This window comes from Saccopteryx leptura, chromosome 1, assembly GCF_036850995.1.
Source record: "Saccopteryx leptura isolate mSacLep1 chromosome 1, mSacLep1_pri_phased_curated, whole genome shotgun sequence".
Taxonomy (NCBI): domain Eukaryota; kingdom Metazoa; phylum Chordata; class Mammalia; order Chiroptera; family Emballonuridae; genus Saccopteryx; species Saccopteryx leptura.
This window is the reverse complement of record NC_089503.1, coordinates 230852159-230869087: the sequence shown is the minus strand read 5'-3', so window position 1 is coordinate 230869087 and position 16929 is coordinate 230852159. Positions and strand designations below refer to the sequence as shown.

Sequence of the window (16929 nt, the reverse complement as noted above, 5' to 3'; positions counted from 1 at the left end):
AAAAGGAGGACAAAAATAAATTGAAGAAACCAATATCGTAAATAAACATTTTATTCATTGCAACAGTAATACACTATGATAAATGCATAATAAAAACATTTGTAATATTTATATTGTAATTATGCTTACATGCCTATTAATTTTTAATAATAATTGTAAGAAAAAAGTACTCATTTAGATACAAATACGTCACATCACACGCAATGGATCGACTCTGCATCGATCGAATACAGACATTTACAGATTAGTCTTCCAATATCAAAAAGGAGGACATTTTTCGAGGGAGGATGGAACTGACAAAAGAAGGACTGTCCTCCCTAAGGGAGGATGATTGGTCACCTTATATGTGGACATCTGCACTGGGGCTGCTGCTGTTAATCTTACTGCCATCAAGCCTTCTTCAAAATGGTTCTGTTTTTCCAACCTGTTTTTCTTATCAGTTTTGATCTTTTTTTGAAGATGACTTAATAAACATTTCTCACTTCATGACACTCTGTTTCTCTGTGAGTTTCTTCAAAAATCTTAGGATTTTTATTCAGAAGAAATATCTTGCAAATTCCAAATATAGGTCTTACCCCATGTGAGATCTTAAGCAAAGCACTTAATAAATGTACTAAGTGATATAAAGGTTATGACTGTAATTATCACATTTAATAGAAAATGTTGGGTTAATGTAGACAGAAAAAATATTTTTAAAATTTATAATCACCAATAGTTCTTTTTTATTTTATTTAGAATATTAAATTTAATCACTTGTAGTTTTATACATTTTTATTTATTAAATACTTATAGTTTTATACCTTTTTACAATTATTATTATTTTTTTTTTTTTAGCAAATGAGAGAGAGAGGGACAGACAGAAAGGAAGAGAGATGAAAAGCATCAATTTCTTTGTTGTGGTTCCGTAGTTGTTCATTGATTGCTTTTTCATATGTGCCTGATGGGGAGGGTAGAGGCAGCAGAGCGAGTGACCCCTTGCTCAAGCCAGCGGCCTTGGGCTTCAAGCCAGCGACCTTTGGGCTCAAGCCAGTAATCATGGGGTCATGTCTATGATCCCACACTGAAGCCAGTGACCCCGCACTCAAGCCGGGGACCCCATGCTCAAACTGGTGACCTCAGGGTTTCAAACCTGGGTCATCTGCATCTCAGGCTGACATTCTATCCACTGCACCACCACTTAGTCAGGCTGCAATTAATTTTTAAGCATTTCAAACATACAGAAAAAAATCAAGGACAATGTGATACCCATGTAACCATTACTAATATTTGACAAATGTCAACATTTTGCCATATTTGTTCCAGATCTCTTTTTTATGAAAGGACTAAAATATTATAAGCCCCTGGTCCCCATTTTCTGTTTTACATTCTGGACTCTGTTTCCCACAATGTTTGTGGAAACATCTGAGAATGTTACTTCTTTAAGACAGGCAGGCTTCTAAAAAGAGTGGCAGGAAGATACTCAGTAGAGTGATAACATATGTTGCTTCTATTTACCAGGATGGCAAATGGACAGAGAGTGACTGGAAGTGTAAGTTTCTTTATTAGGTTCCTCCAGATATAAATAAATAAATAAATAAATAAATAAATAAATAAATAAATAATGCAGTCAGAGAAAAATAGCTTTCCATTGAGCCTGTTTATATCCTCTTACAACGTACCTTGAATCCACTCATTATGTTTTTGAGATTTTATTTTCTTCTTTTTTTTTTTTCTTAAGTGAGAAGTAGGGAGGCAGAGAGACAGACTCCTCCATGTGCCCAACTGGGATTCACCAGGAAAACCCAGTAGGGGCTGATGCTTTGCCCATCTGGAGCCATTGCTCCATTGCAATTGAAGCCTTTTTAGCAGCTGAGGTGAGGCCATGGTGTTATCCTCAGCTCTGGGGCCATCTTGCTCCAGTGGAGCCATGGCTGTGGGAGGGGAAGATAGAAATAGAGAGATGAGAGAGAGAGAAGGGTGGAGAAGCAGCTGGGTGCTTCTCCTATGTGCCTTGACAGGGAATCAAACCTGGGATATCACCATGCTGGCCAATGCTCTACCACTGAGCCAACTGGGCAGGGCCAAGATTTTGTTTTCTTGATAAATATAAATCTAGTCCTTATAAATTTAGTTCATTTATTCTAGCTATTCTTTTTCTTTTTTAAACATTTATTTATTGATTTTAGTGAGAAAGAAAGGGACAGAGAAATAGGAACATCAATCAGTTCCTGTATATACCAAACAGGTAACCTCTGTGTTCTGGGACAATGCTCTAAACAACTTAGCTATCTGGTTCAAACTATTTCTCATGCAGTGGTGTGCTGGTAAACCAGCTTTAGGAAGTGAATTGGAGAATTTCTGATTTTTAGTGTGGTATAAATACCTCAACCATGGCAGCTTTCAGTTCACCAATGGCTTGCAGAATTCCTGAATGTTTAAGATTTTCTCTCACAAGGCAGATCAAGCATGTCACTGTATGTGCATGTGATATAACATGTATTCTAGGCTATGAATAAGCCAGAATCTATGTTTTACTCATGGCTAATTAGAGTATATTTAGTTTTTTAATATTATAAAAGTTATTTGATAAAAATTCTTATATATATATCTCTATATATTATACCTATAAATGGTATCTCAGATCATAGGCTAGCCCCAATTTCAACTTTACTAAGCATCAGTTAGCTGTCCAAATTACTTTTATCAATTTATATTCTACCAATGTGTATGAAAGTTTCTCTTCCCCAAAGCCTGATATAATCAGACTTATTGTTACCATTATGATGGATGTTATGTGATATCTAACTAATGCTTAAGCAGTCTTGTGTAATAGATTTATAGTGACATGTACTACTATCCCCATTTTTAAAGATTAGAAAACTGACATCTTTGTTGCTATTCAGAACTAAATCCACCAGAGTTTTAAGCTTATACTTGTACTATGGGATTCTGTAACTTTTCATTATGTATTACCAAATACTATGCCTTATAAATAAAATAGGCCTCAAAAGTATTTATGAATTCATGATTAAAGCACCATTTTCACTAGTTTTATTATTTTGAAAATTACATATATGTTGGTGAACTGATAGAAATTAGTTAATAGAATACTCACATATTGTATTCTGCTCCAGGTCTGTCATTCTTCAGTCCAAGATTTCTAACCAGTTAGTTTCTTCAGTATCTAGAACAATGTCACAGTATCAGGTTCTAATATAGCACCATCAATCTATTTTACCAGACATTGCACTGGTTAGTGGAAGGCCCTGGTCTGGTTGACCAAATGTGATGACTAATTTTTTTTTGTAGAAGTTGGTATAGATCTTAGAACTACTCAACATTTTTCATTCATGGCCTAAATAATAGATTAGAGAGATGCTTGTTAAGTTGACATTTGACAGAAATCTAGGGAAGCAAATAGGAAAAGAATCCTACTTAATCAGTAAGATTGAAATTTAAAATGAGTTTAGTGTAAAGGACAAATAGTAGCAAATAAAAAATGAGATAGAACAAATACATTTAGACAGGAAAAAAATGCTGCAAATAACAGATAGAAAGTAGAGTATCCATATTTACAGACAAATCTCACTTTAGTCCTACTGATCTTGAATTTGTAAAATTCCTATTGCAAAATCAAAATTATTCTTACTTTATTTTATATATATGCATATAGCTTATGTAGAACTTTCTTTACTTTCTCTGCCCATTATTACTTCTTAGTAGTATTTACAAAATGAATAAATTGATAAATGTACAATATTTTAATTTAGAAAACCTTACTTTGTAACATTATATTTAGGTATGTGTTATTTTGCTATTATTAGATATCTTTGGATTATTTTGGGTCCCCCTCCCACTACTGTGGCTTGCACTGTTATAGAGATTATAGATTATGTCTGTGCAAAAAATTTTTTATAATTAATTTTTTCTAATATGAATGAAATACGTTGTTTGGTAGAATTTCTTGTTATTGTGAATTGATTTTGCATTTGTTCTTCTGTAAGGATGTTTGTTCACATCATTAGAAGTTTTCTGTCAATCGCTGTCAAAATGGCTGGTTTATTCATATTTTCAGGAATATCCACTTAGTTAATGTTGCCTTTTCTTGAATAAACAGTTATGCTAGTACTAATTTTAAGGGTAATATTTTTATTTTAATCTTTCAGATTACTCAAAGACTGTCCAGGTTTTGTGTTTACCCCTCGGTCCAGGGAGGAACTTCCACCAAACTTTCCCAGTGAAATTACTGGAATCTGTCATTTTCTGGAAGCTTATCAACAAGGAACAAATTCAAAACCATGGTTCCAAAAGAAAGATGTTGAAGAGGGCAATGCCAATTTCTTAGGCAAAGCATCGGGAATAGACTAGCAAACTGTGTATCTGATTATTAGTCTTTGGGGTTTGACTCCTTCAAGCATGTGTGAAATCTCTGAAAGCACTTTAGGATACAGATGGGTAAAAAGCAGTGTTAAAATTTCAGGAGCTAAGTCACAATTTACTTTCTCCTCCACTTAACATGACAACAATGTATTCACTTCAATAATTCAGCTCTTCGGTGAAAATAAAAAAGGAAACCTTGAAAAGTAACTTTTGGGGGCTATTTCTGTTATATAAAATCACTTATAATATCTGTACTCAAAATTTAGCACATTGTACATATGTCAGGTAATTGTAGTGACCTGTACAGTGTGATGGAATCACTGGCAATCTTGTGTCCTCGTGGAATGCCATGGTTATTAAAGTGGATGTGTGATAGCTAGTATTGCCTTAAAAAAGCATTTGAGTAGAAATTATAGTCTTCGATATGGTAAGTTCTTTGAACCTCTCAACTCTGAATTTTATTACATCTTCTCATTTAATTTTTAGTATATATAACAAAATAGATTGAGTTTTTTGGGTTAGATGCAATGTGAATATCAAATAGGTCTTCTGGAAATATCAAAGATTATTTTATAAAAATATTCTTCATAACATAATGTGTCATTAACAGATGTTTCCATTTGTTTGACATATTTTTATTCCACATACAGTAAAGGCTATTTTCATTCATGTGAGCAATTTAATTACTCTTAATGCATTTCTGTGTTATAGTATTCAGTATAAAAGAGGCTTATGACCTATATGGAAATGCAATAATATCATTCGGATTTAATTTAACCAGAAGTAACACAGGAATAGAGTAAGCATTTAAGGAACCTGTCATGAAGTACAGAAGTAAAATATTTGCACATACATGCACACACACAGGGTAATTTGGGTCTAATTCAGCAGACATACTCTATAGCCATGCTGAGCCATATCTAGTTCTGGGCTGGGTGAAAAAAGTAAAGGAATTAAGCCAAAATATATATAACACATATACACAGACAACAATGTGGTGATACTCAGAGGGAAAGGGGGATGGCGGGGAGGTGGAGGTGAACAAAAGGCGCAAATGGAATGCAAAGAGACTTTGGTTGGGGCGATGGGCGCGGTGTGATGCAGTGTGCAGATGATGTTTTGTTGAGTTGTGCACTTGAAGCCTGTATGGTTTTGCAAACCAATGTCACCCTAATAAATTCAATAAAAACTATAATAATGAAAAATAAAGTTCCAATAAGAAAATCTAAGTTCAGAATTGGGAAGTAAGACTTGTTCTTTTTTCTGACAGTATATTTTTAAGTATTTGTGCTGAATACTTTTGTGTGTGTATATTTCCTGAGAATCATCAGGAGTGTTTTATTGTCTTATTAAGTAAACATCTGTGAACTTTTTATTCTACTTGAAAATATCTTGAGATTCTTTAAAGAGAATGTTAGTGTTGATGAAGAAAATTATGCTGTGATTTCCATTATGGAAAACTTTAAACAGTTTTCTGGAGCTTAGACTTTAATTTTTAATGATGCTAGTCTAAGATCTTTGGTGAACTAAACTTAAATAAAGATTTGATTTTAAAAGTGCTCAACTTCAACGCCAAAGAAAGATGAACATAATAATTTTTAAGTCATTATTAGCAGAGCCATAGATCCACTGAACTCTTATTTGGGGTTCTAAGAAATAACTTTATTTAAATATCTTTACTTATCTTTATAAGTTCCCAGGCTACCCCATGGTGAGCTCAGAAATGAAAAGTAATTACCACTGGCCTCTACTGTGTCACGTGTAGATATTACAATGATTATCATTAACTGAGACTCCAATATCTTGAAGGAGTGGATGTGTCTCATTAAATACCAGTCTTATTGTTGGGAAATACCATAAGTGTTGGGAAAATCTGGTTATAGTCTTACAATTATGTAAAGTTAATATCAATACAAGGAAAATAAAGACAAATACATTTTTCTTTCTGTAACTTAACTTTTATTAAAGGGACAATAATATGAATTGGAGGAAATTAAGAAGCATAAAATAAAATGCCTTCTTTATAAAAATATGTAAGCAGACCCCAATTCATTAATAATTTGTTTTTTTAAGTTTTTAAGTTAATTACAGTTTAAAACATATCTTTTCTCCATGTGTTTGTGTGTGTGTGAGTTTACACCCAAAACTCATAGAGGAAAATATAAACAATCTGAGGAGAAGCTATATGAGAATGTCTTATACTATTCTTGCAAACTTTCTATGAGTTTAACAGTATATATAAATTATAAGTCACCAAATGTATTTTTCCAGAGAAATAAAATAATGTGTGGTAGGATATCCAGGCCAGCCTACAAAGATGTATTAACTATGGAATACATTGCAGACTTTAAGCAAGATGAATATTCCAACATTTCCATGATAGAATGCATTCTAAGTCCATAACCAGATGCTAAGAAAGCAATTCCTTTTCCCTCTCTGTTTCATTCATTTTGGACGATAGAGGTTATGGATACATTTTCAGATACAGACCACTGAGTGTAGCCATGGGCAGAGACCCTGGAAGGAAAGTTCTCAGGAAACAAGGGACCACAACAGGGACTCTGATTTAGAAGTGGAATTGAAGAAGGAGAAGAGACAGAGAGGGCCATGACATGATTGGGGGTTAAGAGTTCTAAATCTTATTACCAGATTATCCTCAAAATTAATGTGGGGTCCCAAGACCTCTTCTCTATCAGATTTTTTTTTATAATTACATGAGCTATTTCTTCTGTTCTGTCTTTATTGTTTCCATTCATGGCTTCTTGCTCCATTCTATTGTGTCCAACACACAAAATAAATGTGCTCCGTATGCCTACTTCTCAGGCTATCATAGAGTCCCACTGATGTTTTCTAAAGACGTGCATGTCAAGAAGCAAAGGGAAATAGTTTAAAAGTCTCCACTTTTCCTCATCTTTTTATTTTCATCTAGATTTTATAAGAAAATGCCAAGTTTAAACCTAAGTATGAAGAGATACACTTACTCATTTTTATTTATTTAATCATTGTTTCTTGAATGACTACACGTGCCAGGAATAATACTGCATTGTAGGCAAAGTACAGCCCATTTTATCAATAAAGGAAAATAAAAAAGCCACATAAATAATTTCAAAATTCACTGGGAGCACAAAGTAGGAGACTCAGTGTTTGGAGAAGAACCTGTATCTTGGTCTTAGAGGAGTTCACCAAGTAGAGGGGGGAGGACTTGGTCCAAGCAAGTAAACAAGTAAACACGAAGTGGAGCCTTGGGGATGCATAGCATGTCCTGGATGGCCAGTTGCTTGGGATGAGTTGGAGATGAGGAGAATAAGAACGAGAAGATCATTTAAATACAAATCATGAAGAGGGCTGTTTTTCATGTTAAGGTGTGTGGTTCTGATGATGATGATGATGATAGTTAATGATTATTATTGTTAATTTCTATGAAACACTTTGTTCAAAACAAATCTTACAAAAGACAAAAAAAAAAAAGGCAAAACAGAATAAAATAAAATAAAATAAAAAAGCAGACCATTCATTGGCTTTTGCCTCCTTCACCAACAGCTTTAAAACTAGTAGGCAAGGGAGGCATCAAATGTTAAAGGAAGAAATGGTGTGATCATATGTGTGCTTTCAAAAAGCAGAATCAGAAATAACATGGATTAGGGTGGATATTTACTTGCACAGATGACCAGATGAACATTTTTTTACATCTCACACGGAGACGATTCAAGCTATATCCTGGGAATTTTACCAAAAGTAAGAATGTAAAGCTGAAATGTCTGGCATTGGAATTTCATATTAGTCCTTTAAACACTTCGGTGGGAAGGAAGAAAGAGTTGCTTCAGCATTTTTCTAGCCTTTTCTTCAACTTCTCCTCTTTGATATTACTAATAACACCAAGGCAGACTTTTTTAAGCCTGTCCTATAGTTAGGTTAGAAACTGTCCTAGGATAGAACATGGTGTTTTAAGGGGGGGGGTAGAAAGTAAAATAGACTGGCTAGTTCACATAGTTCTGGGAATAGACTTGGCCCCCTGAGATTCCCCAGCTGGGAAAGTGCCCAAGTGGAGCTTTACATACAAAGTCCAAAGGCGGTCTACGGCTATATAATAGCTGAAAGAGACATAGCAACAGTCTCAAAGAGAATGAGTTAATGAATTATCATAGTAGTTTGAAGTGTATATGTTTTGCCCAGAGATATAATTATTAATAAGTGAAAAGGAATCTTTTTGATGCATACTGTTGAGGTGGCTTGTTAGATCACTTTTCACTGAACAATGAAGCATAGTTTGTTTTGCCTGATCATACACTTTGGTGCTGTGTCACTCTTAAATGGCTGTACTTGCAAAGTTAAATGAAGACAGATTTGAAAGGTGGAAGGACAAAGGGATATGACAGGACAGATGGGAGGCTTGTCACTAGAAGGAGCTAGACCAGAAATGTTGCAGTTCCTGCAAGACAGAAGTAACCTCTCGCAAGAACAAAAACAAAACAAAACAGAAAACCTCAGTGCTGCAGAAATGGTAAAAAAAGAAAAAAAAAAGAAAAGAAAAAAAGAAATACAGCCTGACTTGTGATGGAGCAGTAGATAAAGCACTGACCTAGAATGCTGAGGTCACTGGTTTGAAACCCTGGGCTTGCTGGGTCAAGGCACATAAGAGAACAAACTATTATGAGTTGATGCTTTCTAATTCTCCCCTCCAACCCTTTCTCTCTCTCTTCTCTCTAAAATCAATAAATAAAATCCTTTAAAAAAATAAAGTAAAACAAATAAAGAAAAATGCAATTCCCCTGTCTAACCACAGGTTAACACAGAGACAGCTTGCTTTATTAAGCAGAAAACACCCAAATGCAATTTTTTTAAATTTATTTTTTAAGTGAGAGGGAGAGGAGACAGAGAGACAGAGCCCTGCATGCACCTCTACCAGGATCCACTGGCAAGCACCCTACCTCGAAGACTGCCCATCTAGGTCCATTGCTCAGCAACCAAGCTAATTTTAGCACTTGAGGTGAGGCTCCATGGAGCAATCCTCATGCCCAGGGCTAATGTGAGCTTGAATCAATCGATCCATGGCTGTGGGAGAGGTAGAGAGAGAGAGAGACAGACAGAAAGGGTATGGGGAGGGATAAAGAAGCAGATGGTTGCTTCTCCTGCATGCCCTGATTGGAATCAAACCCAAGACATCCACACACCAGTGACACTCTACCATTGAGCCAATCAGCAGAGCCCCAAATATAATTTTAAACCAAAGTTTACAGTGTTGTACATTCTTTGTTGGGATTCTTCTAAAATTTTTAGAGATCTTGGTATGTTGTAGTGAGAAGTGGAAGAGTTACTCCTGTTGCGAAAGCCAGGAGCGTAGGAAGTATTTAGTCCTTAGTCATCTTTTTTGCCTTCTCCTCTTTGCGCATTTGCTTCCAGATGTTTGATACTGTGTGACTCCCTTTTAAATACTTCTTTTATTATATTGATGATGTGCATTTCTTTGGTATTCTTTCTTAAAGCCACTTCAAACATTTTACATTTTATTGCCATCTCTATTTCTCTTTAAGTAGCTGTCCTCTTAACCTGTCACACCTGCATCTGTTTTGGCAAGCTTATACAGTCCACACAATTTTTAATCTAAAATTATTACCTAACATTCTTCTTTAAGCCTCTTTCTTCCTATGTATATTCAGTGCAAGTGAAAAACAAAATAAGCTAATATTTATAAATGCACAGATTCTAATTTCTTTTATAAAAAAAAAGGGAAAAGATAGTATTCTAAAAGCTAGGCTTCTTTTATCATCAGTGTAGATTCTTTTCCATTGTAATATACTTAGCTTTAGGAAAATATTAATATTTTAGATTTAAACACTGGGATAGAAACCAAGACAAAATATAAATGGCAGATTGAGGACTTAATCTCAGACATTTTGGAGGAAGATTTTGAAAAAATTTGTGCTATCTTTCAATAACTTAAGCACTTCATGTCACAATATTAAATTGCCAATAAACCTTGCCATTTGTGGAGAAAATTGCTTGGCAGAAAAGTACTTCACATAATGCCCATATTTTAAAGAATCTGCTGAGATGTTTGCTCAGTGTGAAACGTTGTCAAACCCATCTGTGCCGGTGAAAGAATTATGAATTGGCTTAAGGAAAAACTAAAACAAAACAACGAGGAGCAAAAATGCTATTTCAGAAGGTGGATAATCCAACATACAGTAACCCATGCCTGGAATGAGAGGAACAAACTAAAGTCTTTTGGAAAATGATAGTGACAGTGGTCACAGAAATCTGTGCTTTTAGGAATCATGGTGCTCAGTGACTCAGGGACTATTTCCACACAATAAGCTGCCTTTTCCCCCAAACTACTTGTACTTTGCAAAATTAAAGCCAATAAAAATATGTCAGTATCTGAGAATTTACTGCTCCTTCACCTCTTGCCACATATAAATTAAAGATGCCCCACAAAATCTTGTGACAGAAATGTTATTCAGCTCTGGCCAGTTGGCTCAACAGTAGAGCTTCGGCCCAGCATGTGGAAGTCTCAGGGTCAATTCTCAGTCAGGGCACACAGGAGAAGCGACCATCTGCTTCTCCACCCCCGCCCCTCATTTCTCTTCCTTTCTTCTCCTCCCACAGCCATGGCTCAAATGGTCAGGCAAAGTTGGCCCCCCGGGGGGGGGGAGCTAAGGATGGCTCCATGGCTGGGTCTCAGCCACTAAAATAGTTCAATTGCTGAGCAACAGAGTAGTGGCCCAGATGGGTAGAGCATCGCCTAGTAAGGGGCTTGCCAGGTGGATCTCGTTTGGAGCACATGCGGGAGTCTGTCTCTGCCCCCCCGCCTCTCATCCAATTAAAAAAAAAAAAGGTATGATATTCACTAATCTAAAGCAGGCCTTTTGGATTCCTGCATATTCCTGTTCTCCAGGCCTTTTGGATTCCTGCATATTATGAGTAAAAAATTTTCATACACTGACAATGTATTATAAATATAAAAACTAAGTATAATATAAGTGTTATTAATACTTATCATTAATGAATATGCTGCTTTCAAGGCTATATTCTATGATAAAGCAGTAAAGCTAAGTTTATTCATGAGGGTAAATATGAATACAAACAGACATTTTAGTATTTTCTTCTCTTACCCAGGTGTCATCTTTATATTTTACTTGGGAAACTGCTACAATCGGCCAATGGGTCTTCACTTTCATTGAGTTATATCACTTTGAGAACTAGATGAAAGATAAAAGGTACAGACATCACCCTTCCCAGAATGCACACATGACCTTCTAATCCAAGACTTATATGTACTTCAGAGGTTTGAAGACTTTCGGTCTATGCCTAGGCCACCCCACTGAAGTAGCATAGACTTTCAAACTAAGAACCTTTATTCAGAAGAAAAAAGTAAATAATGTTTGAAACAAGAAGAGAATAAATAACTGGTAAATGTCTGTGACTTTTGATTTTTGAAGAATAAAAGGAATATAAAATTTTAGGGGGGTGTTATTCTGTGAAATGATTTGTTAGTCTTCAGATGTAGACAACTGAAGTTTTATTTTTTTTCAGCAAATATTTAATATGTCTCTCAACATATTTTTCTCTAGCTTTTGGTAAATGTGTATTGCTATTGGTATTCGCCCTTTTATTCTAATCTAAATACTTTTATTTTATCTCTGTATGAAAGAGGATAGCAACTGGATTTTGCATAGAAAACCTTCTTGATACTAACAATACTCCTTTTATTAAAGTTCTCATAGTTGCTTTCAATGCCATGTTTATTTTGAGTCCTGCTTCTGGCAGAATTGCAAAGTCTATCAAAAAGTTATCCTGTGTCTCAGAAGCTTGTTAGATATTGCTGCCACATAAATATTATAATAAAAGTGTTTAAATGAAAAGCTTCTTAAACTTTAAAATGAGTTCTATTAAAAAGAAACTGAACCATTGAGTCAAATAAAAACAACATTGTTCCAAGACATACAAACACATTTGTTCTGATGTACATCTTGCTGCTATATAGAGAGGAAACCTCCCACGTAATGGTGGAGAAAACCAGGACTAACAACCATTGTTTTAGGCTTTTGCTGTGTATAGCTCAATGTATAGCCAAAATCGATTTTCAAAAACCTATTGTTGGGAAGCTGTAGGCTTCGGTGCAGATATGGCCACGTCCAAGAACCACACCCCACACAGCCAGTCCCCAAAATGTCACAGAAGTGACATCATAAGCCCAGGCCACAAAGATATGAGTCTCTTAAGGGATAGACCCTAAGTTCCTGAAGAACATGTGCTTCGCAAAGAAGCACAACAAGGAGCCTAAAAATGCCACGGCTGTGAGTGCGCATGTCAAGGCTACCAAGGCCCTCACGAAGCCCAAGGTGATCAAGTCCAAGATCCAAAGTGGGGCAAGCCCAATTGACTTTCCTACATTGCTTACTCTAAGCTTGGGAAACATGTCTGTGCCAGCATCACCAAAGGTCTCAGGTTCTGCCCTCCAAAGTCAAACCCAGCCTCAGGCTGCCGCTCCAGCTCAGGCTTTGGCTCAGGCTCAGACTCCCAAAGGTGCCCAGGGTCTCACAAGGCTCCACAGTAGAAGTCTCTGTCTGCCAGTGTGAGGCTGGAAGGACTGGTGTGAGCCCTGGGCTGCCTTCATGGAGCTGGTTCAGAACAAATACTCAGCATACAGTATTAATATCCTATCGTTGCTGTAGCAACTTACCAAAAGCGTAAGTGACTTAACACAACACAAACATATTACTTAATAGTTCTAGAGGTCAGAAGTCCTAAAATCAAGTCAGCAGGGCTGCATTCCTTCTGGAGGCTCTAGGGAAGAATCTTTTTTCTTGCATTCCAGCATCTATAAGACTCCTGCATTCCTTGGCTCATGGCTCCTTCCTTATATCACTCCTACTTTGCTTTACACTTCCTCTGACTTTGACACTCTTGCCTCTTTCTCATAAGGATCTTTGCGATTATCAGCAAATCCAGGTACTCTCGCCATATCAACACCCTTGACTTAATCACATGTACAAAATCCCTTTTGTTAAATGTGGTAACATATTCACAAGTTCTGGGGATTAGAACATGGACATCTTGGGGTGGGGGTGAAGCGTGGGGAGGAGAGGGCTATTCTGTCTATGAAAGCATGCCAGTGATATATTTATGGGGAGGTCCACATCACAGCTCAGGATTTTCTAACCCATTTTACTCTACTGTACCATTTTTTTGTGTGTGTGAGAAAACTCTTGGTTTCACTAAAATCACTTTAACCACGTTAAACTAGAAAAACCCACAGATTTCTGTACCATACCCAAAAAATAAATCTGAGTAGCCTTGAGAATTATGGCCAATTATTTGTGGTCCTTTTTTTATTAGTTTATTGCCAGGGATGAAAATTAAAGCAACAAAGTACAAGGGAAAAAGAAATAAGAGCAGTTTGGTCAAGTGAATGTGCATTATTTTGGTAGGTAGAACAGAAAAGCACATCCCATGGTGGTCTGATTATTCATTTACTTAGGAAAATAAAAAGGAACAAATGCCTTATATTCTCTGTAATGTCACATGGGATTTAAGCATTATCTTAAACTCAGCACCTAGCAAAATGGACTGTTTACATTATTACAACTGTTTACATTATTATAAACACATTTATTAAATGGATTATCAAGTTCACATTTGGTGAGTTTTTACCATGTGTCAAGTGCTGTAATATATCTTTTACATATATTATCGTATTTCATCTTCATGATTGCCTTATTATCAGAGATTTAAAGAGGTTCAGTAACTTGTCCATCATAGGGCCAAAGACCAGAAGTCTCATAAATCCCATTGTCTTATCTCCTGCATGGTATTTTTTCAAAATTCATATGATTCAGACAGAGAATTCTATAATAAAGATAGCAAACCCAAAATGCATTAAATTGTATGCTATATTAAGTACATCCACTTATGTTAACTCATTTGATGCTTAAAAACCCTACAGAAGGTAGAAAAATTACTATTTGTAATGTCATCATTTTATGGAAAGGATAAAATTACTATTTATAATGTCCTTGTTTTATAAAGAAGAAAAGTGAAGTTTAGAAAAATCTTGTGAATTCCCCATTTTACACAACTGTCAAGTTGGAGATAACTTTTCTTTTCACTTCTATCTTATTAGACAGTATAACAAACGAACACCAACTGTCCAGACACATAAAGGGAAATAATTATATCATAAGGAAAGAGCTATGGATATAGGATTAAGGATCTGCAATAGGGTCATTGAGTCAAAGGATGCCTTTTTTTTTTTTTCCTTTTTGTGTTTTTCTGAAGCTGGAAATGGGGAGGCAGTCAGACAGACTCCCGCATGCGCCCGACCGGGATCCACCCGGCATGCCCACCAGGGGGCGATGCTCTGCCGCAACCAGAGCCATTCTAGCGCCTGAGGCAGAGGCCACAGAGCCATCCTCAGCGCCCGGGCAAACTTTGCTCCAGTGGAGCCTTGGCTGTGGGAGGGGAAGAGAGAGAGACAGAGAGGAAGGAGAGGGGGAGGGGTGGAGAAGCAGATGGGTGTTTCTCCTGTGTGCCCTGGCCAGGAATCGAACCTGGGACTCCTGCATGCCAGGCCGACGCTCTACCACTGAGCCAACCAGCCAGGGCCAAAGGATGCCCTTTAGTAATGTGTGAGGAGTCCCTCACTACTCCTGAGCTCAGGTCTTCACATCAAAATGAGCAAAATGCTATCTCTTCCATAAACAATGAGATAATGAAAAGGAGACAAAATGTGTGAAAGTACTTGGCAAATTGCAAAGGTTATTTAGAAATAAGGCATCTTTAAAAACTAAGTAGCGTTAGAATGATTCCAGTGGAGTAAATATTGTTTCACACTAATCTTTCCAATGGGATATTGATGCTTCTCAAGTGAAGCGTCATTAAAGCATCATTTGAATCTGATTAAAGCAGTTTAGGTCTTTTGGTTTCTGTATTTCAGTGTGATGTTCTTTGTCAGGTGGGGGAACTATCCAACGGAGACACTGGAAATCATAAAGAGCCACCACAATGCATTCCAAATACCATTTTATTAAATATATATGTTTTATAAACATATTAGCAGGTACATTCAATGCAATTGTTTTTGCTTCAAACATCAATGAAAATGAGTAAGATTTTTATCACGTCAGCACAAATTAATTCCAACTTTTTGTTGTTGTTATTGCCAATAAAGTACCTACTGAGGGAAAAAAATAAGATCATGTTCTACGTAAATGAATGATAAACAATTTACTTCCTTTTTATTATTTTTACTCATCTTACGGTTGTTAGAAAATTTATATTATATTGTTTAGTTAAGTTTGGATTTTATTTTTAACAACAATAAAAATGGGACAGAATTCTGAATATGAAAGGTAGATGTGACCAACAGATTGACAGATTGTAACTTATTACTCAGCGCTTCACACAACCCTGGCTTATTCAGTTACTAATTCCATACAATCAGTATCAGGTATGTGTAGCTCTTTAAAATTTATGAGAAGCTTTCAAACATGTTGCCTCATACAATCTTCCTAGTTACTTTAGTTGATGGAAGTGGGTCAGGCAATGTTATCCCCATTATTAAGTGGGGAATTTGATTCAGGTTTACTTGCCAAGCAAGTAACTGACAAGGCTGATCTAGATCTTCTAATTGCTGTTTCAGCTCCTTTCACTATGTATTTGCTGCCAGTGGGGATATTACATATCTACAAGTTAGACACGGGGAGTTTAGTCAGATTAATGGTTGATTTTAAAACAGCAATAACAACCACCTCAAAAATGAATTAGCAAATATTTTCTGAGTACTTAACGTGTATCTTTTACTGCTTTGCGCATCACACTTGCATTAAACTATTTACTGTTTACAATAAGTCTGTGAGGTAAGTAATGGTTTTAATCTTCTCAATACTGGGGTATATTGACATGCTATTTTTATCATTTTATGAATGAGAAAACTTTAGTTCACAGAAATTAAGTACCTTGTTCAATGTTTAACCTCTACTAAATGGTGAAAACCAGCTAAGCTCACTACCTGCTACAGTACAGTATACTGCCCCCATAGCTAACTTTGTTCTTCGCTTTTCAATCAAGAAGAGATAAAAAGAGATATAACCAAACCTCTGAATTAGTAACTCTGAATCTCCCCTATTTTCTTTTGTATCAGTAATATTCAGTATGCAATTGCTTAGAGACTAAAAAGAGTAACACTTTAATGCAGTATCTAGAGACTTTTAAGAACTGTGGACTATTTTGTGCTAAACACATGTGATCAAGCGTGAGATTCCAACTGCCACTGGGTGAGAGTATAGGAGAGAGAATACAGTTAGCTCTGCTTTCATGGGAATCTTAAAATCTTCCAGGACTTCTGAGTACAATAATTTATTTTACTAATTATTATTTATTTATTGGTAAAGATTTTCTCACTGTTCTCCTACAAAGCAAGGTGTGTAAGAGGTTTCCTGATACTGAAGAAAAAAAGTTTTACTACATGACCTTTAAAATACCTTTCAGTGCTCAATGTAAATGAATCTTTGAAATATTCGTGATAGATGTAATGTTTCAAACAAACTTGACCATCACTCCCAGCCACAT

At 36.0% G+C, this 16929-nt stretch overlaps 1 protein-coding gene across 5 annotated transcripts in view; it reads left to right on the top strand.

Annotated features, from left to right (window-relative positions):
• Positions 1-5596, top strand: part of GUCY1A1 (guanylate cyclase 1 soluble subunit alpha 1) — a 52584-nt gene extending 46988 nt beyond the window's left edge. For all 5 annotated transcript variants that reach the window (XM_066387631.1, XM_066387639.1, XM_066387649.1 and 2 more), the window contains one exon: positions 4146-5596. In XM_066387631.1, the coding sequence (XP_066243728.1) occupies positions 4146-4347 (202 nt within the window). In that variant the 3' untranslated portion in view covers positions 4348-5596. The remainder of the gene's footprint in view (positions 1-4145) is intronic.
• The last annotated feature ends 11333 nt before the right edge of the window (positions 5597-16929 follow it).